The sequence below is a fragment of the Sceloporus undulatus genome, chromosome 6 (assembly GCF_019175285.1).
Source record: "Sceloporus undulatus isolate JIND9_A2432 ecotype Alabama chromosome 6, SceUnd_v1.1, whole genome shotgun sequence".
Lineage (NCBI taxonomy): Eukaryota > Metazoa > Chordata > Lepidosauria > Squamata > Phrynosomatidae > Sceloporus > Sceloporus undulatus.
Window position 1 is genome coordinate 159,945,141 of NC_056527.1, and position 25,465 is coordinate 159,970,605.

The 25,465-nt window shown below is 39.4% G+C and overlaps 1 protein-coding gene across 1 annotated transcript in view; it reads right to left on the bottom strand.

Moving 5' to 3' along the window:
* Positions 1–25,465, bottom strand: part of LOC121935531 (NAD(P) transhydrogenase, mitochondrial-like) — a 53,777-nt gene that overhangs the window by 7,585 nt on the left and 20,727 nt on the right. Inside the window, exons 6-16 of the mRNA XM_042477154.1 lie at positions 24,963–25,051; positions 24,421–24,608; positions 23,286–23,419; positions 20,025–20,216; positions 18,418–18,571; positions 14,038–14,199; positions 12,451–12,561; positions 10,201–10,346; positions 7,303–7,498; positions 3,464–3,697; positions 2,500–2,660 (exon numbers count right to left, since the gene is read on the bottom strand). Of these exons, the coding sequence (XP_042333088.1) occupies positions 2,500–2,660; positions 3,464–3,697; positions 7,303–7,498; positions 10,201–10,346; positions 12,451–12,561; positions 14,038–14,199; positions 18,418–18,571; positions 20,025–20,216; positions 23,286–23,419; positions 24,421–24,608; positions 24,963–25,051 (1,767 nt within the window). The remainder of the gene's footprint in view (positions 1–2,499; positions 2,661–3,463; positions 3,698–7,302; positions 7,499–10,200; positions 10,347–12,450; positions 12,562–14,037; positions 14,200–18,417; positions 18,572–20,024; positions 20,217–23,285; positions 23,420–24,420; positions 24,609–24,962; positions 25,052–25,465) is intronic.

Genomic DNA, 25,465 nt, shown 5'->3' on the forward strand with positions numbered 1-25,465 from the left:
TAGATAGATAGATATTAAAGGAAAACATACTTGCAAGAATAGCTGAGGGCACCTGAGAACGGCATGTGGTTTTGTGGAGTTGAATCAGCTGCATTATTTTTTTGCACTAGTGACTTTCTGTCTAGTTCTTTATTTCATTTTCTTCTGGCCCCTTCATGAATGAAGAGTCCTCAAAGAATGGCTTTCAAAGTGTGCCATAGTAGGGTTTCTGAGATGTCTGGTGTTTTACTTTCAGTAAGCAAGTGTTTTACAGTGTCTTCTTTGTTTGCTTTTTGAAATTTGCCACCATAAGTGGCAAAGGATTGAATCTCCAAATGTATGTTTTTGAGATCTCTGGTGCAAATTGCCCATTTAAGTTAATAGAAGAATGATCAGAATATACTATGGGGTCAATAGTGATTTCCTTTACGTCCTGAAGAAGGGGCTTTGGCATTTCAAAAAAATTTATTCTGGAATGAGAGTGGTAAGTGTTCAAATAAAATTGTAATCTCTATCAGATGTGTGTAAGGCTCTCCCAGCGTTTAACAAGGTGCTTTGAAACATGGTAAGCTCTTTGATTTCTCATGGAATGTGGGAGATACACTTAGATATAGGCAGTGCATTATAAATCTAGTACAGCTGAACAGAGATGTTATTAGAACAGTCCAGATTTTTAAAGTATTGATCACGTATTGAATGTTTTCTATAGCAAATGTAAGCCAGTACATTTCATTACTGTACTCTTATCAGCTACTTAGTTAATTATACTTAACTAGGTACCTCTCCTTCTCTTCACCACCTAATGGAAACAAAATTCGATGGACTGATTCAACAGCGGAGCGTGGTTCACACTACATTTGTCCCGAACGTATTTTTTCCCTGTAAAATAACCCACTTGTGGTTCACATTCACAAATGAATTGGTTCAAAATGGACCCACTCCAGCCGGCCGAAGGGCAAATTTAAATTGATTCAAATCCGCACACTTGCGCAGAATCAATTTATCCAAAAAGACACGGAATACATCAGTGTCAAAAAGATGTGGGTTAAATAGGTCTAGCGTGTGCCCCCCCCCCAAATCACTTCAGCAAATCGATTCAAGTGGGAATCAGGGTCATTTGAACCGGTTCAAGCCGATTTGCGATCCAGTGTAAAGGGTAGTGGGAATCAGGCCTTAGTCCAGTACATATTCTGTATCATCTACTGACTTAGTGTGTATTCTCTGGATTAAGTTTAAAATGCTTAACTATGTAGTTGATACAGAATACTGGCTGTATTTTAAAAAGTAATAATGGTGAGGCAAATGAAATGTTTTAATGATTACTCCTGCCATGTCCCTGGCGCCTACATATTTTATGTATGTCAACAGGACCTCAAGGGACTGGACATCTTGGCAGGGTGGACCTGACATTGTCTCTTTCCCTGTACCAGTTTATAATGTGATCTCCCGATCTCGATCTCTTTCAACCCCTTGAGTCTAGGATTATAAGGACATCTGACTGCTTAAATTGATGGCTTATTTTACCATGCTGCCTACAGCTAAAAAGCTTTGGGAACCCAACACATGTGGTTTGTGGAATCCTGCAGGGGTTCCACTAGATTTGTCATGGAATTTCTTTAGAGCTGCATAAATATTTTGAAGAGGGCTTTGCAGAGTTCTTGGAACAGGGCCAGTCCCACCCTCTCCATCCACAGCTGTCTCTTGCTGTTGTTTAGCAGATGCTGGATATTAATGGGACATGTTTGTGCTACCTTATTTTAAATTCAAAATAGGCTAGAGAGCATTTGGGTGGTCATCACCCAGCAAAAGAAATGCCACCTATTTCATAGTTCTTGCACACACAACAGAAAAAAACAATATGCTTTATCGGACTAACTTCTTTGTTTTTCTTCATAACGTAGGACCAAGGCAACAGCAACTATATCTCTCAAATTATCTTGTTTATGCTCTACAGCACAGACTGTGTCCCTGCTATTTATTTATTTACTAAATTTATGCCCAGCTTTTTGGTCTGGCAGACTCACAAGGTGGCTCCTCATACCAAATGTTGGCATTCTGTGATGGAATTCCCCCAACCAGTTAAACCACATTTTGGTGTAGTAATCAATGCTGGCATCTAAGAAGTCAGTAAATGTGAGAGTTGGCCTAATAAAAACAAGTCTGCTACTGACCATGCTCTTTAACCTACCACATAGCACTACCATCGTAGGTCCAAAGGAGTGACCAACCATAGTCCATCAAACTGCCTGGCTGTCCAGCCACACAGGTCTTTCCTAGTCTGGTCAGGTGGGCCCAGCAAGAGAGAAGGCAGAGCAGGGCAATCCCATTGCCTCACCCAGCTCTTTCTGGGTTTGGCTGGGAGGGGAGTTGAAGGTATGGCAATCCACTGCTGCCACCACCCCAGGTGACACCAACCTTAGTGACACCACTGGATCTGACTTAGCAGGTCCCTGGCCCATCTGAATGGGGGTGGAGGAAATGTTTTTTTAAAAAATTCAGCATTGTCATCTGTATTCATACCATGATTGAAGAGAGTCCTGAAACTCCAAGAAGACAAGCCATGCCAGTGGTGTAGCTGGGGTCCAGCATAAAGGGTATCATTCCACCTGCTGAAGCTGCCAACAATCCACCATTCAAATAATGGCGACCAGGGAGTAGAAGTGGAGCAGAGTTTAATACACCTAGAACAACAATATGGAAGTTTAACATGTTGCTGAACAGAATTTGATGTTCTCCTTTGTTGCTCTAATGCCAGTTAAGAAAGAACTAAAGAAAGAAATGCCAACTATGTCTCCCTCATGTTTTCAGAAACTCTAATAGCTTAAGATAGGGCCCATACAGACAGGCCAAAATAAAGCTGCTTCAGGTCACTTTGGAGGTATGCTGTTTAAATGACACGTGCATCTTAAGAAGCCAGAAATGGTGCCAAAGCTGCGCTCTGGCCCTTAGGACTAGAGCATGCCTTCTGGCCTCTTAGGATGCATGCATCATTTAAACAGCATACCTCCAAAGTGACCTGAAGCAGCTTTATTTTGGCCTGTGTATACAAGCACATAGTCTTCTTTTTTCTTTTCTTTTCTTTTCCTTCCCCCCACCCCTGGAAACATACTCGGAGATAGCCATGTTGGCCATGCAGCAAACCACAACAACAACAAAAAACAGTGATATGTTTATCCGACTAACTAAAAGGATTTGAAAGTTTGTAGCTTTGAAAATTTTCATGATGATTTTTGTGCTTTTTAGTTGTTGCAGTAAAGGTATCACTGTTTTGTGGGTTTTAAATTTTGTTTTTACTTTGTTTTTTTGCACTGGACTTCACAGTTTGACTGGCTACAAACTACTGGGCTTTATCTCTTGATCTGCTAAAAGACGCTGAGCCCTAACCTTGCACTTAATTCAGTGTGAACAGAGATCTTAACTCTTTCAGAGCCTTTAGCAATCCTAACACAAGTTTAGATACAATTTTGTGCATGGAGAGACATACCTTGAAGTTTTCCATATGCTACTAAAGAGCCACTGAATGTTACACCCCCAATGTAGGTGCCCAGATAGGCAACCGTTTTAAGGACATTAGCAGATGGGTGAACATCAAGGTGTGGATATTCAATCATGTACTCGGCGACGCATGTCAGAACTGCTGCCAAGCCAACCAGACTGTGAAATGCAGCAACAAGCTGCGGAAGGTCAGAGATTTCAATCCGTTTCGCAATGGTGAGACCTGCAAAATGAAGTGATTTAGATCCAAGATTTTTAAAAGTGTTCTCTTGTATTTCATACCACTCTCAAAAAGTATAAACAGCCAGTTGAGCAACAAAAGGCTGTTTACTGCCTTAAGATTTTTCCCATTTTTGTGCAAAGAGAAAGGAAACAATGGGAAATTATAAGCTCATTTAAAGCCTCCTCCTTGAAAAACATTTTTTTAAGTGTCACTGGCAGCTATGAGAGCAACAATGTTTAGAGACTGCTGAGCAAAACCAGACTGATTCAGGCTACAGCCTCATCACAGTGTCATGCCCTTGATGGATGAATCCTCCTCTGAAGGTGAACCTGAGAGTCCTGGCCAGAGAACAGTAATATATCATTCATCTAATGCTCTAATATCATTAATCAAATGATAATGACTAGGACAATTCCCATTTCTTTGAGAGCATTCCATAACATTTTGTGATCTATGCAATAGAAGGCTTTACTGTAATGCATAAAACAGATACTTATTTTTATCTGGAATTCTCTGGTACATTTCATTAACCAAGGTTTGTTTACAACGTGATCCCAATAGTGATTCTTCCTTTTCTGAATCCAGCTTGCACCCCTGGAATTTCTTGCTTCATATGTGGTTGGAGTCTCTGCGACAGAATTTTGAGCATGGTTTTGATTGCATGGGAGAGCAATATAATGTAAAGGTCCTGTAATTGCTTAAATCTTTTGTGTCTCCTTTTTTTTTTTTTAATATGGGGGTGTATATTGATCTTTTCCAGTCTGTGAGGGGCCCAGGATACCTTGCAGGGTCACAGAGGATGTTGAGGGCATCTCTTGGATTGTTCACAATAATTCACAGTCACAGCATTATCTCTTTGCGAAAGTGGCCCCTATGATGAAAGAGAAGAGGGCAACTGCCTCAGGCAGCAAGTACTGTACTGGAGAAGTTATAGCAGGGTTGCATTGACAACATTTTCTGTAGTCAGAAATGTTGAAGACCACTAACACATATATGCAAAGTTACTTCCCAGTATTAATTCGCTTGTCTGGTGAAATGCATAGTGGAATGCAACTGGAGACCTAGTTACTTAATAGTCAGGAGACCTAACATCACAATACTGGATTACATCTTGATTTACTTATTTTATTCAGACCCAAGACACAAGGTGAAGGTTCTCACTGCAAAACCATTCATTCAAATGTTTGGCACTGCTGTAAGACTATTCTCATGACAGTTATCACAAGCCTACACTAACTTCCATCTGGATAAGATATAGTGATTGTGTGTTTGCTGTCACTGCATATTCAATACAGCCTCATTTCTTCTACGCCAACAGTCATGTTCAAAAAATAGCATCTATATAACTGGATGACTTTGCTGTTGTCCTTTTCATTACCAGTGTTCACAGGATCATCATTCAAGCTCAGTTTCGGCTCCATATTATGCATCCAACATGTGGTAGTGGACACTTTTTAAGATGCGTTTTAGAAGAAGCAATATTCTCACCAAGTATTTATTTCTGTTAAGATGTGTTGTAGTCTTAACTCATGCACTCTTATCCAATGATCTGTTTCAGGTGCAGAAACAGTGAATACGTATGGATGTAAGAGTTCCAGATATCAAAAAAGCAAACACTCACACACCCTAAACCTAGACTAGGATAATTTTTGATGGACTAAGTTGGATTTCTCAACTACACACCAAATCTTTGAAAAAAAGTATAGGATATATAAAGTCTTGCTTTAAAAATGAATCTCACAACGGTGGACAGCTTCTTTACAAAGTGGAATCAAAAAAACTTTCCAGGTTACAAATTATGCCAGCTGATTTTTCAAGTTATTTCTGGCATTTTGAGGATCCAAAAGGACTTTGGAGAAGTAACATAACATATGTAAATAAACATTGCTGTCATGACAAAGTCCTTTGTTTCCTAGCTGGCAGGTTTGGTTCCAGATGAAATGTTTCCTATGTTTAAAATATACATATCTTACTTCATTATCTTCTGCTTTCCTCTTAGTCAAGAGTGCCACCTGTTGGAGCAGAATATACCTTAATTCCCAAGTGATGCTTTAGATGCCACTAAGGGATTGCACACACTTTACAAGAGAGATCGTCATATCACTAGGAGTAGAAATCAGAAATAGTATCTTCCCATTCATGAATTTGGAACAGATAAGATTCCCGTGAACAAACTGCAACAATCAATTGATAGATTCCTCTTTAAACACAATTACTTTTAATGGGTATTTGTCAGTGAGCTCAGAATATATCTTAGCCAGTTAGTACTAAGGAATTTCAAAAGAAGATCAGCCCAAAGCATTTGATTGCATAGTTCATGAGAAACTATGGATCGCTCTTAAAGAAGCGGGTATGCCACAATATTAATAGTCTTCTTGTCCTGAGTACCTGTACTCAAGACAAGAGATTACTGTTAGGACAAAATATGGAGAAACTGAATGGTTTCCAATTGGAAAGGGAATTAAGCAAGGCTGCATTCGATCACTCTATTTATTAACTTGTATGCCAAGAACATCGTACAAAAAGCAGCACTGGACTCAGAGGAGGGAGGCATGAAAATTGGAGAAAGGGGCATCAGCAGTCTAAGATATGCAGGTGACACCATAATGCTAGCAGAAAATATCAGAGATATGGAAAAATTATATAGCAAAGGCAGGTTTACAGCTGAACATTAAGAAAACAAAAATTATGGCCACAGACAATCTACATAATTTTAAAAGAGATGGTGCAGACATTGAAATAGTTCAAGAGTTTCCATAACTGGGCTCAATCATCAGTCAGATGAGAGACTGTAGTCAAGAAATCAGAAGAAGACTAGGACTTCAAAGAACATCTACAAAGGAACTATACAAAATCCTGAAGTGTAATAATGTGTCACGCAATCGTATTTCCCATTTATTTATTTATTTATATTTTTATCCAGCCTTTCTCCCAGAAAGAGACCCAAGACAGCTCATGTATAAAAATATGTATGGTTGTGACAGCTAGATAGTAAAGAAAACTAATAAGAAAAAAATCAAATTGCTTGAGATGTGGTTCTGAGAGTACTCTGGACGGCAAAAAAGACCAATGCATGGGTCCTAGAGCAGATCAGGCCCGAACTCTCCCTGGATGCAAAGATGATACTTTTATAGAATACTCTATTATTATTATTATTATTATTATTATTATAGAATACTCTCTTCATACAATAGTCTGCCTATATACTATTGTGTATGATAAAAAAATTGTGAGGCATTGTTTTGGAGGCATAAAGGTTACATTGGCTTCTGACTAGACTATTAAATGATAACAGCCCATTTGGGGACAAAAACGTGCCCAAAAATCAGGCCCCACATTTAAAAAAAAAAATTGCTGGGGCTGGAGGTTGCAGAGATTTTCTGGGTTGTCCTATGGGCAGCATGTAGGGGTCCTGTGGGTGACATGCAGCCCACAGGCCATACTTTGCCCATCCAGTTATAGAGAAAGAACAGCCATTTTTAGTGTGTCTAACCCAATACTCATTTCTTCAACATGATATCGCTGAGAAGCTTGCATGAAATACCACCTTTCCCTAGGGCAGAGTGGAAAAATCACTGGGTTAGTACATTGAACTGCACACTTACCCATGGTGCCACCCATGGCCATGGCCGTAGACATCTGGGCAAGTAGTTCTGGCAATGGTTTCAGAGCACCCAGTGTAGCGGCTAGACCACCAGCAACCCCAATCATTCCTAGAGCATTGCCAAGTCTAGATGTACTCTGACTAGACAAACCTGCTAGTGCACCAACACAGCAAAGGCCTGAGCCCAGATACATCATCTGAAGAAAAGAAAAGGAGAAAAAATGAAGCAAAGTGTTTAAGTGATGTAGGCAATCCACAACAGTACAAAGTCTAGATCCGACATCTCCATTTCTCCTTGTGTTTTATTTGCCATCAAGATACAAAATAAGGTATGTCTGAAGAGGGAAAGTCAAATACATCCAAGGGTGAGGGATTGTCATAGTTGCTGTCTTATGGAGAGTGACACACCTTTCATCTCTGCTATAAAGGGTCTTCTATTTCAAGCTTTTAAATGTAATTGAAGAGGTGTGTAGGTAAATAACTAGGAAGAAATTTGTCTCTTCCCATATAAGCCTCTCCAAGATTTAAAATCTGCAGACGCTTGTCTCTATCCTACCACTTTCACAGGCACAGTTGGTGGGAACATGGAGAAGGCTTCCTCTGTGGCTGCTCCCACACTTTGAAACTCCTTCCCTGAGGAATCTAAAATGTTTCCTTCTTCATTTGTCTTTTCAGTGGCAGGTTAAGACCTCTCACTTCCAGCAAAGCTTTAACAAGGAAAGGGCTTTTTATAGTGTTGTAATATTTTTAATCTTTTGCTTTAAAATAAGATTTTAAATGGTTTTAATTCTGTTTTTGTTTAATACTGTTTTAACCTTATTTTTGCAGATTTTTAAACTATATGTGTTCTACTGTATTAGATGCCTTTTGGTAAGTCACCTTGAATTGCATTCTGAGACAAAGGCAAGATTCTGCATCCACAGATTCCATGGCTTGAAAGTATAGCCTTCCAAAAATTCCAAAAAACAAATTTGATTTTGCCATTTTATATAAGGGATGCCATTTTACTACATCACTGTATATAATGGGACTTGAGCAGCCACAGATTTTGGTATCCACAGCGAGTTCTGGAACTAAACCCCAGTAGATATCAAGGGGCCACTGTAAAATGATGGATGGATGGGTGGGTGGGTGGATCCATATTGCAGTGACTCTAGAAGATGATAACAAAAGGAACAACTGATTACCTCAAGATTAAAGTTACTAAATTGAAACCTCCTTGCTAGATTTATTGTTTTGCATACTGAGTCTTATTTTAAAAGGCTTCAGCCAGTTTCTTTATGTGGAGAAGAAGTGCAGACCACTAGTTCAAACGCATTTTTAAGATGCCACTCTGGTGAGATCATTCTGTTGGATTGCGCTCTTACTTTAGTTCTTTAGTGTACTTTTGATAGGCCAAGATACTTTGAAATCCCTGCATGGACATGCATTTATAGATAACATGTGGTGCTATATGCAAGTTTATTTCTAAGTGCAAACATACAGTGTTACTTTTAAGAGGGAAAGAGACTATATGACCCAATTTGTTTTCATTGACAACCACATACCCACAAGATGTTAATAAAAGTCAGGCTGTAAATAATCCAAATTGGGAGCAAGGGTGACTTCTGGATTCTGGGATTGATTTTGTTTTGTTTTTTTCTAGAGATCTAGGATCCACTAATCAAAGCCAAAGCAAAATGTAGAGGAGGATGAGCCAGACCTAATAAACCCCTGTGAGTCATAGCCTAGATGTATAAATTAAAATTTGCGTATGAAGTACTATAAATTAGATGCATTTTAATCAACTTTCAAAGTGGTCAGCAGAGCAGCACAAAAACCTGATCAAAAACCTGTATTTAAATGTAGAAAATGTGGAGACTGAAAAATAACTGATTCAATAATTCAGCCATGTTAGTCTGAAAAATCAGTATGCAAAGGGATCTTGTAAAACCTTTGAGACTAACATGGCAAATCATGGTAGAGGAGATTTTAAAAATTATTTTGGATTTCCCTTGTTGGAAGTTATTTATTTATTTAATTAATTTATATTCCAGCTTTCTCCCAATATGGGACCCCTACTTAAACTATTGAATCCACAGCTACAAGACATAGGCTGCCCGAGAAGGTTAGATGAATTCATGGGTAGCGTAGTCAGGATGGCTATGTATCACTGCAAGTATCAGAGGCAGTCTGTCTCTACAGACAAATTGTTGGGGAATGTGAGATGGAGGATATACCGTATATATACTCGACTAAAAGTTGACCTCATGTATAAGTCAAGGGTAAGTTTTAGGGCCAAAATTATGGACTTTGATATGACCCATGTACAAGTTGAGAGTAAAACATAGGAGCATGTGACACAGGATCTAAAGAATGAAGCAAGGAAAACAGTGCCAAACAATTTACAAAATTCCAGCAGGCACAACTGTTTGTGCTCATCCTAAAGATTGGATGGATGAGAGAATTGGGGGGGGGATCAATGACTCCAGGACAGATTATGCTCTTGCTTTTCACCAGGACATGGTTCCTTTTTAAATAAGAGTTAAAGTATAGTACTGACCCATGGATAAGTCAACTCAGGTTTTGGGGGGTCAATTTTTTGACTAAAATTTCTAGACTTATACACGTGTGTGTGTGTGTTGCCTGCTTGTAGCTTTCCTATAGGTCAGCTATTGGGAGAACAGAATTTTGAACTAGATAATACTCTCTTCTCATCCTCTTTCCAGTAGATAGATTGCGTGATAAGATTTCTGACGCTTACCATGCTTCCTGATTCACCATGATTCACCCAACTTACTGGCAATAATTTTGAAGCTCTTGATCTCATTTCTCCCAGACTGATCTGGTTAATTTACTCCTCATCTTTGCTAAAATAAACCATATGAATGAGAAGCAAAAATCAGAAATTATTTCTTACCTGCTCAATGCTGTATCCACTGAGAAGAGACATGCCATATCCTCCAACAAAAACTGAGCCGGGGAGGAGGTAAAGATAGTTATATTCAGGTGGATCTGTTGGTCGCTTAAACATATCCAGCATTCGCTGAGTAATTAAGAATCCACCTATGAGAATTATTTTAAAAACACCATTGGTTAGAATGAAAATGAACATGGAGGTGCAACAAAATGTGAATAAAGGAGCAATTACTGTCCAGTAGATGGATTAGGCGTCAAAATACTTAATGGCAAATATTCAAAAGTAGCACTTTTGAACTTTTCAAGTCTTGTATCTCTGAGAGTGGACTTTTGAATTAGGTTTTCTCTTGCTTTACACCCGCCTCTATACTATGTATGGAAGGTGATTCTCTATAGTCTATATTATTTATTTGCTTTGATATAGACAGGGTAATTCAACACCAATATTGAAAGCATTCAGAAGAAAAAAAGAAGGGGAGAATAAATAAAAAGTATACATACATAGAAAGGCATATATAGATCACACTTGCATATTAAACTAAAACAATAAGCACAAACTAACTAATGCATAAAACATTAACTAAAACGTAAAAGGGCTCTAACCCAACCTCATTCCAAACAGTAAAGAGAGGGTAGGAGGTTAGGGGAACCCAAGAGCAGAAATATGTCATTCTAGCATTACAGAATCAACTAAGAGCCCATACAGACAGGCCAAAATAAAGCTGCTTTGGGTCACTTTGGAGGTATGCTGTTTAAATGATGCATGCATCCTAAGAGGCCAGAAGCTGCTCCAAAGCCATGCTCCAGCCCTAAATAAAAAGGCTGTTTTGGTTATGTCCACAGCAAAAGGAAGAAGAAAATGGTATGGCAAATGCATGGAGAGAATGGTGAATTGCGAACACGGGACAGAGAAAAGGCAGAACTACTCAACACCTTCTTTGCCTCAGTCTTCTCACAAAAGAAAAAGGGTGCTCAGCTTAAGAAAAATGGAGCAGGGGACACAATAGGGGATATGCATCACAGAATAAGTAAACAGGTAGTACAGGAACACTTGGGTAATGTAGATAAATTCAAGTTTCCAGGACCAGATGAACTACATCCAAGGGTATTAAAAGAACTGGCAGAAGTAATCTCAGAGCCACTGTCAATAATGTTTATGAATTCCTGGAGAACAGGAGAAGTTGCAGCAGACTGGAGTAGCGCAAATATTGTCCCAATCTTCAAAAAGGGAAAAAGAAGAGGACCCAAACAATTACTTCCCAGTTAGGCTGACTTCAATACTAGAAAAGATTCTAGAGGAGATCATTTAACAGAAGGTGTGTGAGTATTTATCAGGGAATGCCATCGTCTCAAAAAGTCAGTACAGTAGTTTCCCAAAACAAGTCCTCAGTCTGATTTGGGGGTCTCTTTTTTGACAAAATTACCAGCTGGCTAGATTACCAAGCTTGGTAGCTTAATAGCATTAGAAGAGTGCTATGGGTGTAGCATATCTTGATTTTAGTAAGGCCTTTGGCAAGGTCCCCTGTGATATTCTGGCAAACAAGGCAACTGTTAGGTGGTTTTCTAATTGGTTAACCAGCTGAACCCAAAGAGTGCTCAGCAATGGCTCCTCTTCATCCTGGAGAGAAGTGGCTAGTGGTGTGCCACAGGGTTCTGACCTGGGCCCAGTGCTTTTCAATGTATTTATCAATAACTTGGATGAAGGAATAGAGATTAAGATGGAGCACGTTTGTTTTCTGAAGCTCCAGATAATAGGACCCAGAGTAATGGCTTCAAACTACAGGAAAAGAGATTCCACCTCAACATTAGGAAGAACTTCCTGACACCAAGAACTGTTTCGTAGTGGAACACATTCCCTTGGAGGGTGGTGGAGCCTACTTCTTAGGAGGTTTGTAAACAGAGGTTGGATGGCCATCTGTTGTGGGTGCTTTGATTGTGTATTCCTTCATGGCAGGGAGTTGGACTTAATAGTCCTTGAGGTCTTTTCCAACTATGATTCTCTGATTCTAAGAAAACACCATAATAGAGTCACCTTAAGCAATGTCATCACTAAGATCTGTGTTCAACATGGGAAGGAATCTTAACAATTAGCATTTTTTTAAACACATACTGTTCTTTTAAGATTTGATAGTTGTTCTGATAATTTAAAAAAAATAATATCAGGACCATTTTAGAATGACAGTTGACATTGAGCTGACACAAACGATTAAAATAAATACAGAGCAAATTACATGCATTAATGAATCTTTACCTGCAATATTGACAGATGAAACAAATGCAGCCAGTAAAGCTAATGTTTGTGGTATGCTGGAAGGTAGGTAAGATCCCCCCATCAGCACCAAACCACCTACAGCAGTGAGTCCTAGAGGAGGGGAAAATGTAGCGTTTGTAACATAAAGAATGTGTAATTAGCAATGTCTTCTCAAAATCTCTTGTATAGCAGACGTTTCCTGTTGCAGTTGAATACAATTAGTCAAATGCCAACGTATCACTACTCATCTTCTGAGCAAGTGGACTGTGGTCTAATCTGCACTGCAAAAATAATGTAGTTTGACACCGCTTTAACTGCCATGGCTCAGTGCTATGGATTTGTGGGATTTGTAGTCCTGTGAGATAGTTAGACTTTTTTGTCAGAGAGCTCACATGCCACAACAAATTACAAATCCCAGGAATCCACAGCAGTGAGCCATGGCAGTTAAGGCAGTATCAAACTGCATGATTTCTGTAGTGCAGAAAGAAAGTACTAAGAAAGTACTTCAGGGACAGAAGCTTTTCCTCACTGTGAAAGGATGTTAGCAAGCATAGTCTTTTTGTCAATTGCAGTTAGAAACTGCTTAATCTGGGTTTTTTAGAAAGATATAAAAACTTTAGAGTAGTATCCATTTGAGCCTCTCTTCTAGCATCTGCGCTAGTAATAATAAAATAATAATAATAAAAAATAGTACCCATTTGTTTCCAAGTCTAACTAAAATTCTAACACCTGAGGAGATGGCCATTCCTACATCAAAGTAAAAAGACATATCTCATTTATGTCAAGTGGTACAGATGTTCTTGGACCACTGACTGGCGATGTGAGGAGACTATGGCCATCCAGATGTGGTTGAAATATGTGACCCATCAAGCCCTGACTATTAGTCATACCGGGTGGGCCTGATGGGAAATGGGATCCAACTGAAGCTGTACACTTGAGCATAGTGTGTATGTGTTTTTTAAGCCCTTCATTCTGCAGCCTGGAATCACACTGTCAAGGAAATGTTTGATGGTATTCACAGTGCCAGTGGGCATTACTGTATGTGGCAGTTGCCATGCAGAAAATACGTACTGCTCTTTTTGTGTCAAAACAGTAGATGGGACATATCACATATAAAAATTGATAAACATTAATAGTTCATCACAGAAAAAGATTAAACCTAATTTGCACCGACAGCTTTATTTGTATTGGCATATGTGGAAGATCACTTCCGAACACTCTGGATGAAACCATACATTATGTGTTCTTACATGATGGTTGTACCTGATAACTCAAACACATTAAGTCATCTTCAGGGAGATATACTCTAAAAAACAACCCAACATGGAGCAGAGCTGGGAAGTCATTTTTGGGATGACAACTCTCAGAATCTCAGTATGACAAATAAACATGTTGGCTGGGAAAATATGAGAGCCGTGATTTCCCTCCCCTAAAAGGTAATACTTCTAAGATGTATCACTCATTATGTCTTTCAATCTGAATGAATAAGCTCACTACAAGTTTCCCTGCACAGACTGGAGCATGTCCCCATAGTAATACTAAGCACTCTACAAAAGGCAAAATTGAAGTGCAAGAATCTAGGCTTACCCGAAATGGCATTTGTTACTGACATTAAAGGAGAGTGAAGAGCAGGTGTCACACCCCAAACTGTATGGTAGCCAACTATTCCAGCAAGTCCAAAGGTAGTCACCATTTGTGTAAAAGCTGCATTAGGAGACACAAGGCCCAGTCCTAAAACTGTTGTGATGCCTGAAAAAAAGAAGAGAATAACAGAAACCTCAGGAAAATCATGCAGACATATATATTTTTGCATAGTTTAAAACATTACTTTTTTTTTGACCACGGCTCCCAGAATCCCCTAACCTTTGGGCCATGTTGGTTGGGGGATTATTGGAGTTGTAAAAAAAAAACCTCTAACTTTTCTATGCTTTTGACCATGCTAAAGGCACACCACCATTTCCACTAGTATTTTGACCATGACAGCAAAAGGAATGGGAGCAGGAATAATCTTTTGATATACAATTTTATAGGCATGATATGAATTCCATTCCCCACCAAATGAAGACTTGCTTGGGAGAGAATCTGAGCCAAGTTGTCTCTTGAACTCTACTTTTGGCATCCCAACATGGAAATGCCAACAAATAAAATCTCTGAGATTTAAAATATTTCATTTCAGCAAATCATCAAAGAACAAAGCAACAAAATGAAAAATGGCACTAATTCCCCATTGACTACTTAACTTGCTTGGTAGGAAAAATTTCTATTGCAGCATCTGAAAATTGTTAAATCGGTCAGACCACACAGGCATCTCAGCAACTTTGATCATCTCCCTCTTCTATTGAGTATTATTCCTTGCTGGACTCAGAAAAGTTACTTTTTTGGACTACAGCTTCCAGAATTCCTTGGCCAGCAGAACCACACTGATTGGGGAAATCATGGAATTGTAGTTCAAAACCCTATCCTTTGGTAGAGTGGAAATCTAATCTGGCTAACCAATTATTTAATCTGTTTTCAAATTCTAGCTGTGTGGTCTACGTAGCTTGAAGCAGCAGAGGCTTACAATAATGACCTTATTTATTGATAATGTATTCAATCAGCAGCAGTGATGCCATGGTAAATTTTGGAGAACAGGTTCTCATTGTAACTGTTCCCTTTCCCACAGCCCAAGGAAAGTCTAAAAATTCAGTTATATTCACAGAATCATAGAATTGCAGAGTTGGAAGGCCATCCAGTCCAACCCCCTGCCATGCAGGAAATCATAATCAAAGCACCCCCCAGATGGCCATCCAGCCTCTGTTTAAAAACCTCCAAAGAAGGAGACGTCCCCACATTCTGATGCAACATATTCCACTGTCACACAGCTCTTACTGTCAGGAAGTTCTTCCTAATGTTTAGGTGGAATCTTTTCCTGTAATTTGAATCCATTGCTTCGGGTCCTGTTCTCTGGAGCAGCAGAAAACAAGTTTGCTCCATCCTCAATATGAGGAATTCATCAGGCTCCCAAGTAAGAAGTGCCAAGCAGTTATTTTGATAATTAAATCCCCCACTTTAAAAAAAATAAAGTTCTGCTTTCTGTCTAAGTAAGTCTAGTGACTGGCATTTTTCTTTTGAATCATTTCTGTTTGATTCCTCCTCCATCACCACCATTTTTCCCCCCTGCTGATTTGATCAAGATCAGAGTTTAAGCTCAGCCATGTCACTTAAAGATACTTAGGTGGTATCATTAACCTTTTGCAACTATCAATAAAGTAGTAAGCTTCTTTCCTGTGTGGGCTCTGGAACTATCCAACATTCCTAGACCATGAGCGTGAGCATTCTTTAAAGCCCAAGTTTTTCCCAATTGCTGGGAAAGAATGCACTAGAGCTGTGGTCAAACATATGGTAAGAATAATGCCTTTCACCACCTGCACTAAAGGATTTTGTACTCTACTCCCTTATTACCCAAGAATGAAATCAAGCAAGCCCACTTCAGAAAATGAGGATTACTAACGGTGTGCAAATAAAAAACCCTTCTATATTGCTGCTTTGTTTTTAAAAAGAAAGACTGTGGGGCTGTGTAGACCGACACACGCCCCTACTCCACCCTCATGGTGGCGTGATGCCGCATGCCGCACCACACGGCATGCGGCATCACAGCACTCCTCTGATGCTATGTTCATGATGCAGTGCCAAAGGAGCACCGTAAAGCTGCGGCGCTGGTGTTATGGCACCCTTTCCAGGGTGCAAAAAGGAGTCACTTTTTGCAGCTCTTTTTTGCACTCTGGAAAGGCCAGATCGGGGCAGCAGCAGGCAGTTCCCGCAGCTCCGATCTGGCAAGCATTGAGGTGGCTGCAGGCAAAATAAATTAATTCATGTCACATGAAAAATCAATCTAGGGTAGAGGTGGCAGCTGTGGCAGGTATAGGGGGCATTTCTATACCCTAGGGTACTTTGTGGGGCACATGGAGCCCTAAAAATTACACACACACACAAAAAAAAACCCCAAAGTGGATGAAAGTTCTCACAAATGGGTGGATGGGTTTCTATATTGGCATTATAAATTTGTCACCTAGAGTTACAGATCCATAACTGCTTTGTATTCAGTAAGACTATACAGTCTTACTATAAGCCTGTCTTCAGAGCCAGCAACTGTATGAGGTAGAGGAGGTCTATTCAGCTGCCAACTGGAATGCAAGGAGAAGGATGTTTCTGGCCCCCTTCTACTACTGATTCCCCCATCCCCACTCCTGGAAGAGAGCAAATGTTCATTCTGATCAATGTTTGATCCAAGGTATGGGAACTCTTTGACTATTTCTAGTTTGTCATCATCTAGGATGAATTCATATCATTCTTCTATGGTCATTATTTTTTTGTTTTCTTAATATTCAGCATTACAGCTACCTTAGCACTTTCTTCTTTGACTGGCCTGAAATAAAAAACAGTTCTTTAAAAATTCTCAAATTTTTTTCCATGTGATATTTATTTTTTGTCCCAATCAAAGTAATTTAATTGGGTCAAAAAGAAGAGAAAGTCCTGTAATGTGCCGGTTTAGCTTCATTGCATCATGGCTGTTGAAAAAGGTTACAGGACTTCTTCTTCTTTTGGTCCCAATTACATTACTTTGATTGGGACAAAAAATAAATACTGCATGGAAAAAATTAGGAGACATTTTAAAGAGCTGTTTTTTTTTGTCCCAGGCAAGTCAAAGAAGAAAATGCTAAGGTAGCTGTAAAGAAACAGGGAAAAGCTGCCACTGCATCAAAGGTGGCTTTTTGCTGGCTCCAAAAGGAGTGGCTTTCTGGCACTTCTTTTGGAGCCAGCAAATCACTAGATCAGGACTGCAGCATGCACTTGCTGCAGCCCTGATATGGTACTCAAAGGGGTGGCATCAAGCCACTCCTTTGGGGCCATTTGCTTCAACTCTTATGTATTGTTATTATTATCCCACTGCCCCCCCCCCCCAAAAAAAAATTGAGACTCAAAGCGGCTTACAGTCTAAAAGCACAGTAAAGTAAATACTGGTGTAAAATTCTGGACATTGTTTACTACTGTGCAAGTCTCAAGTGATATCCTACAATGGTCCATGTAAGCCTACAATGGCCAATTGATGGAGACAGGGATGGTGAGAGGCAGCAGAGAGGTACCATTTTTCCCTTACTCTGCATTGGTCTTTTCCTAGAAGCCTAAACATTTTGGTTGGAGATGATCACCCAATAAATTTCCCATTTATTTTAAAGGTATTCACACTGTGTTCATGAATTGTGAAAGAGTACATAGTAAATCTGTCACTCACCTCTTCCAACAAGCCTGTGAATGGCAATTCATAACTGTACCTGCCTAGCCATTTGCACTGCCTTGCTGCTGAATGCCCATGCTGTGGCCAAGTGGGACTGGCAATGGTGAATAGACTCTGATGTAGTTCATAAAAGCCTTTTTGGTTTTTAACAGCGTAAGATGGCCAATAATCTTTAATGCAGAAGTCAGTGAGGCCATTATTTCAGGACAGTCTAACTAAGAGGTAATGTCAAACCTCTCCAATTTCCAATCCAGAAGCAAACATTAGGTTTGAAGTAAAAAAAAGTCCTGCTCAGACCAAAAGATTTGATGGACTACCTGAGAAAGTTCATATTGGCCCTCTTGTGAACGCACAATTATCAGAATAGTCTTCTAAGAAAGCAAGTGGCTGGCCAGAGATTTAAAGCAAAAGGAAGTCAAAATGGGGCATGATTAAAATTGTCCACCTTTAATTTAGATGCCAAAAACAGGTTTCTTAAATACTGTATAACTTGCAATGGGAGATAGCCTGCCAGATTTTTGATGCGTGGTGTGTAATCTCCAACTAACTTTTATTTATTAATAAATTGCATGAAGCTATATGTTTTCTGCAGTTGTTGTGTCTTTGCTGATCCACTCAAATGCACACTTTTTTTGAGATTTGGGAAAGCAGCTTAAACCTTTTAAAATAAATACAATATCATTCTGAAATACCTGTTGTATAAACTCCAGCAGAAGTCATTGTCTTTCTAAATGGTGAGATTGAAGCCTGCTTCTCTGCTTCTAATTCCTGGACTGTTTTGTGTTTAACTGGAGCAGCAGGTGGCAACATTTTAGGTAAAGGTGCTGGAAATAGTTTTTTTCCTTCCTGTTACAGAAGAAGATTCTCTCATCAGGATAAATGTTCAAGACAAGGTATAGAAACTTGTTCGCATCATTGCAAAGCAACCTCATTCATATCAAGGTAGACAAGACCAATTCTCCTCCCCATCTATGACTGTATCACAGAAATATTCTCCGTGGAGATTTATCATTTCTGGAAATATGGAAGCCATGTGAACAAAACTATTTTCTTCTCCAGTTTTATTCAGAAGAAAAAGGGGAAAGTTGGAAAAACTGAAGAATACTATATTACATCCTTCCTTTACAGATTGCGTGTCATTTTGTTACAGTAGGAGCATACAATTCATTATATATATAATCTAGTTTAACATAAATTATGTTTGATATAGTAAAATTAGAGTTTATTCAGTATATAATTATAAATTGAACTTAAGTGTATTTCATAGGGTTTTTCTTAGGCAATACTTAGAGGTGGTGTTGGCTGTTCCTTCCTCTGAAATATAGCCAACAGCACCATACTGTATGTTTGTGGGCAGTCTCCATCCAACTACTAACCAAGACTGACCATCCTTAGCTTCCAAGATCAGATGGGATTGAATGCCTTCAGGTATTTAGGCTCCATTTTCATTTGTGTTAGACTTGGTGGTAATTTAAAAGACATACACTAAGAAACTGTGATTGATGTATCATGCTTAATAATATCATTAGAGATCACTATGACAGCACCAGGAGATGACCCAAAAGTCTCAGGTTTTGGCCTTGAAATCTCAGGGTCTGGGATGCTCCTGATCTGGCTCCATTCACACTATGCAAATATAGTGCTATGATTCCACTTTAACTGACATGGTGCCAGACTATGGAATTCTGGGGTTTGCATCTGGTGAGGCATTAGATTGCTTTGGCTGAGAATTCTAAATGCATAGATTTTAATGGGTTTTTGGAGCTATGTGGCTGTGTTCTGGAAGAGTTTATTCCTGACATTTCACCACAGATGCTGAGGAAACGTCAAGAATAAACTCTTCCAGAACACAGCCACATAGTCCAAAAAAACCCCACAAAAAACTATGGTTGCTGGCTATGAATGCATTCAACTTCACGATCCTAAATGCACTGCAAAACTCAGGATTTCATGGGATGAAACCATGGCAGTTAAAGTGGAATATTGCCACTATAATTTTGTAGTGTGAATGGTCCCATGGCAATCCTAATGCAAGTGAAGGATGGGCACACTAATAACTTCATACATATGCTCAACCAAGACAGACAGACAGACAAAGGAAAAAAAACTGATACCTAATGGAATTATAATAATGTATGTTTGATGCCAGCTGTAAATCTGTATCAAGTCAACTGGAATCATACCTCAAGTGAAGAATCAGCTAGTACTGCTCTTAAAATGCCTTTACCCTGTGCTCTGTTGCATTATTTTGCATGCCTTGTTAAACAATTTAGCATTTTACAAGAGTGGGAGGGCTTACCTTCATCACCACAGTTCCTCTGATTACATGATCAATAGTCCCGTAATCAAAATCATCCTTTGGCTCAAAGTAAAAGTATTCTTTGTCAGGAGAAATTGCTTTTAATAGCTTCAAGATGTTGTTTGAGTAAAGACTACTGGCCTGGGTAGCCATTTGACTTGGCAAGTCTGTGTAACCAATATGCACCACACCCTGGAGGTGGAAAATGAAATATGCAAACATTTAAAAATCCTTTTTGCAGCTTTGCCCCATAATTTGTGTGCTGGCCTGGTGCATGTTTTAAAAACAACAGTAAATGCATATGACTATGGACATGCCTTATTGACACTTCATTTTACATGTTGAGGGGTTACTTTTGACATGAACAGCTTGTTCTGATCCTTGTGGAAGGGTGGGGGGCTTTGTTTTCTATTCCATTTCATTTTTAAAAATATTTATTGAATTTTAAAGGAAGGCTTTATTTTTGACATCCAATGAGAGAATGAGCCTGGCAAAATTCAAGGAACCAGCTGTAACCGCCATATGGTGCTGATTTCATGAGTTAAGAAGCAAAGTACATATTAAAAGTCTGAAAACACCTTTTGGACATTTTATTCTATCATGGTTACATGATGATGTGTTTCTCAGTTTAACTGCACTCTGATTGATCCTGAAAAAACAATGGCCAGTTTTAGATAATACAGCTTGCAATATTTTTGTACCAACTCATTTGGCGAAAGGAGATGTAACTAAAAGGTTGGGGTGTCAGAACTCCCAGAGCACTAGCCTAGCCAACCTGAGTCTTCTGACTCCTTTCCATGGGCCTAAACTGAGTCTCCAAGGCAGAAGAACTATTACCACACTGTGTACTTGCCTAACCTACAACCTGTTAGAATCATAGAATCATAGAGTTGGAAGAGACCATGAGGGCCATCCAGTCCAACCCCCTGCCATGCAGGAACTCTCAATCAAAGCATACCCAACAAGTGGCCATCCAGCCTCTGTTTAAAGCCTCTGGTTTGGTCCTTCCTCCTAGGTAACTATGTATGGGATTGCTTTCTTCCTCATAATTATCAGATTTTATTAATAGTAAGGCCTGTTACAGACAACCAAAATAAAACTGCTTCGAGTCACAGTGGAGGTATGGTGTTTCAATGATGTATGTGTCCTAAGAGTCCAGAAGTTGCACCAAAGCCACGCTCCAGCCCTAAGGACTGGAGCGTGGCTTTGGTGTGGCTTCTGGACTCTTCGGACACATGCATCATTGAAACACCATACCTCCACTGTGACTCGAAGCAGCTTTATTTTGGCTGTCTGTAACAGGCCAATGTTTTTTAAAGGTGTTTTTAAAGTGGGATTTGTTAGAAAATCAAGATGTATAAAATCCCAGTGGAAAAAAAACTCTGGCTTTGCTGTGTAGACAAAAGACCTAAGAAATGCTAGACATGTTATAAAGTCAGAAGAGATAGATAAACCATCAATAATAAATATATATATAATACATTCATTATTCCTTACTAATGAGTAATCTCGGCAGCAAATAAAGTTAGCTGCTGGGTGCAAAGCTTAGGGGGGGAAATCACCTTTTTGGAATGTACCTTCTGGAATCTCCTAGCTGGCACAACTAGGTGCTGTTTTCTAAGCTCTAGCTGAGAATATACTCTGACTAAGTGTCTTGTTCATTGATGCCCCTATGATATTATTGTGCAATAGCTACAAACAGATGTGCTGTTACCAACTTAAATAAATTTCAGTGCAAATTTCCTATATTTATGTTAGACCCAGTATGAGTCTAGTCAAGATTTATGTTTAAGGGCTGTTGTGTATACTGCTATATTAAAATGGGTGCAACCCAACTTATAAAAACTTGGAACCATCAGACTTTCAAAACTAGAACTGTGATAAATTTATAAATGTGGGCATGTTGGTGGCCTCTTAACTTATTAGGAGCAACAAATGAGACTCTACCACCCTGTAGTAAACAACACAACATGGGCGCACCCAGGCCTGAAAGGAATGTAACCAAGCCTATGCTTTGGCTGTGCTTATCATTCTTATAGTTCATTCAAGCTCTGGCAGCATTTGTTTGACATTTCTGTGCTTACTTACTTCCATACTTGTTAAGCATGAGACATTTTTTGCTTACAAAGTAATGGGAAGAAGTACACCTAGGTGCAGGAAACTAACCAGGATGATACTTTCTTAGGAAATGAGTATTATTTTTTTTAAATGGGACCACATCTTATGAGAACAATTCCCTGTCCTTTGTAAGATTATGTTCAAATCTTCACTCCAAGAAACAGCAGAGAATGAAGGAAGGGTGTTAGTAAACTCTACACTCCCTCTCGCTGGAATATGGGGTTTCATATTTTCATATTTTGATATCTAGAGCCAGGCATGTTTTTAAGGGGTCGTGATAACCTTTGGAACACTAGGAAGTTTCCCATGGGAAAGGCACTCTGACCCAGAGACATGTGTAGGATCTAGATAGTACTAAATAAAGATTAAATGGATTTGCTGATCATTCCATCATCCCTCAGACTTTCTGCATAGTTTCTCACAGAAGAGACTGAGCAAGTCCCACCGCAAAGTGGTTAAAGTCCATATTTCCTTCTCACGCCAGGCTGTGCCTCTATTCACCTTTCCTATGCATCAATCGAGGGGTTGTCTCAAATCCAATCAATGTTTTGTTACTCTGAGGTTAAAACCATCAGTTCCCTGGAAGACCAACAAGTATTTCCTGTTACACTGCAGGATAGCACCCAAGTATCCTTTGAGGCTGGGAAATGAGATATAAATGGGCCTGAACAGACAGGCCAAAATAAAGCTGCTTCAGGTCACTTTGGAAGCATGCTGTTTAAATGATGCATGCGACCTAAGAGGCCGGAAGCTGTGTCAAAGCCATGATCCAGTCCTAAGGACTGGAGCGTAGCTTTGGGGCAGCTTCTGCTCTCTTAAGATGCATGTGTCATTTATTTATTTCGGTCAACACTCAATATATCTGAAGAAATTGGCTGCAATGCTCAAAAGTATTAGTCTTTACAGCACCATTCAAGCCATTCCTTTATGATAAATTGTTATGGTTTGTCCTTGGAAACTGATAAACCAGTAAGTTGAGGGTAGGGAAAACAGTGAATATAGTTAAGCTGTGGTCAGGGCTTAATTGTATCTAAATGGGAAACCATCTGATTATGCATTATGTTTTCCACACCTTGAAATCAGGATAGGATACGAATAAAGGCAGACAACTGTTTAAATGGCTAAAGTGGGCTATGTACAAACCTTATAAATGTGGAGCTCTCCAGGATTGGTAGTTTCCACATTACCACCAGCTTCAGCAGCAAGATCAACAATCACAGAGCCATCTTTCATGGACTCCACCATATTTTTGGTGATAAGGATAGGAGCCTTTTTACCTGTTGGAAATTATAAGAAAATAAACTAAATCTGTGACAATCTCCTCAGTTTCATGCAACTACTTTTTAAAAGGCCAAGCAGCAAGTCTCAGGTAAAACATCAATCAGTACCCCACGCCTTAACCCAAAGTGTACAGTTTTCAAACCCAGCCAAGTTATTACAGCATGTAGAAGCACAGAATGATAGAGTTGGAAGAGACCACAAGGGCTATTTAGTCAAGCCCCCTGTCATGCGGGAACCCACAGTCAAAGCACCTCTGACAGATGGCCATCTAGCCTCTGTTTAAAAACCTCCGCAGAAGGAGACTCCACCGCACACTAATATCGAGCAGCTCTTACTGTCAGTAAGTTCTTCCTAATGTTGAGGTGAGATCTCTTTTCTTGTAGGTTGAATCCATTGCTCTGGGTCCTATTCTCTGAAGCAGCAGAAAATAAGCTTTCTCCAGCCTCAATATGACAGCCCTTCAAATACTTAAACAAGGCTATCATATCACATCTTAACTGTCTCTTCTCCAGGCTAAACATCCCCAGCTCCCTAAGTCATTCCTCATAGGGCATGGTTTCCAGACCCTTCACCATTTTAGTTGCCCTCCTTTGGACACGGTCCAGTTTCACAATGTCCTTTTTGAATTGTGGTGCCCAGAACTGGACACAGTATTCCAAGTGAGGCTGACCAAAGCAGAATAGAGTGGCACTATTGCTTCCCTTGATCAAGGCATATGCCTGGATAGTCCTTGAGAAAAGAGGGTATGGGGCAACCATGGGAAAGAGAAGAAAAGCAATCTGACTGGGTTCATGAGTGAATGGGACACCAGCCCACTAAAAATCTGAATTGATATGCTTTAACTATACTGTAGTAATGGTTGACTCTCAAGTTTTCTGAATAAAGCTTTTCAGTTTCTATTATTGAAAGCCTGGATTTCTGAACTTAAGCATTCCTGTACATGACAGAAGCACCCACTGCTAAAGTCATCTGGAATTGTTACAAACTAGTACAATACCTGGAATAAGAGCAGTGCTAATAATGATATCCACCTCTTTACACTGTTTGGCAAATAGCGCCATTTCTGCCTCAATGAATTCCTTAGACATTTCTTTTGCATAACCTCCAACACCTTCTCCAGTTTCAGCAATGCTGACTTCTAAAGGTTCTGCACCAAGCGATTTAAACTGCTCCAAAGCTGGTGGCCTGCAAGCAAAGTTAAGAGAATTTCATAAATTTACAGCGCTTTATAAATAAAGGTTAATAATAATAATTATTATTATTATAATAAATAAACTTTCATTAACTCGATCTTTTCTTGCAGGGTATGATTAATAACCAACAGTAGTATATTCAATGGAAGTGCCATATGTCAATTAAAGAAGGTCAGTTATTGTTTTAGCTTTGAATAGATTTAGGAACACTGGCACACTTTGAATTGCAAGGTGGTAAGGGCTCGTTCTACAATGTAAACAGAATTAGTATACTTTAATACCTGTACTCCACTTTTCTTCAAAAAATCCAAAGCATTTTATAATTTGAGTATCTGGGTAACTGTACCTGGTGTCAAATCCCCTGACAATCGCTCCCATTGATTTAGCTGCTCCAGCTGCAGCTAAGCCAGCTACACCTCCACCGATGATTAGCATCTAGAATGGAAAACAATAAGGATGCTCTTTGGGACCAATGGACACATCGGTTTATGTATTAACATTCAACTCTGCTTATTAGTCCAATGTCTTTCAAAGTGGTTAACGACCAGAGATTGGGAAAGTTACTTTTTTGTCCTACAACTCCAAGAATCCCATATTCTCCAACACATAAAAATGAGGACATGTGTGTCCAAGAAATATCAGTGCGGTCAAGATGGCAAAAATGATTAATGAGAAAGAACACACAAACTAGAAGAAGCTGCAGCACTCTGCTTTTCCCTGAGCCTGCTGGGAAGGACAAGTCTCCGACCCCTTCTCTCCTTTCCTTGATGCAAATTAATTAATTGAGTGCAAATTATTTTTGCACTTTGACCTCAGTTTGCACCAATGGAGGACATGTAACCTGAGGAC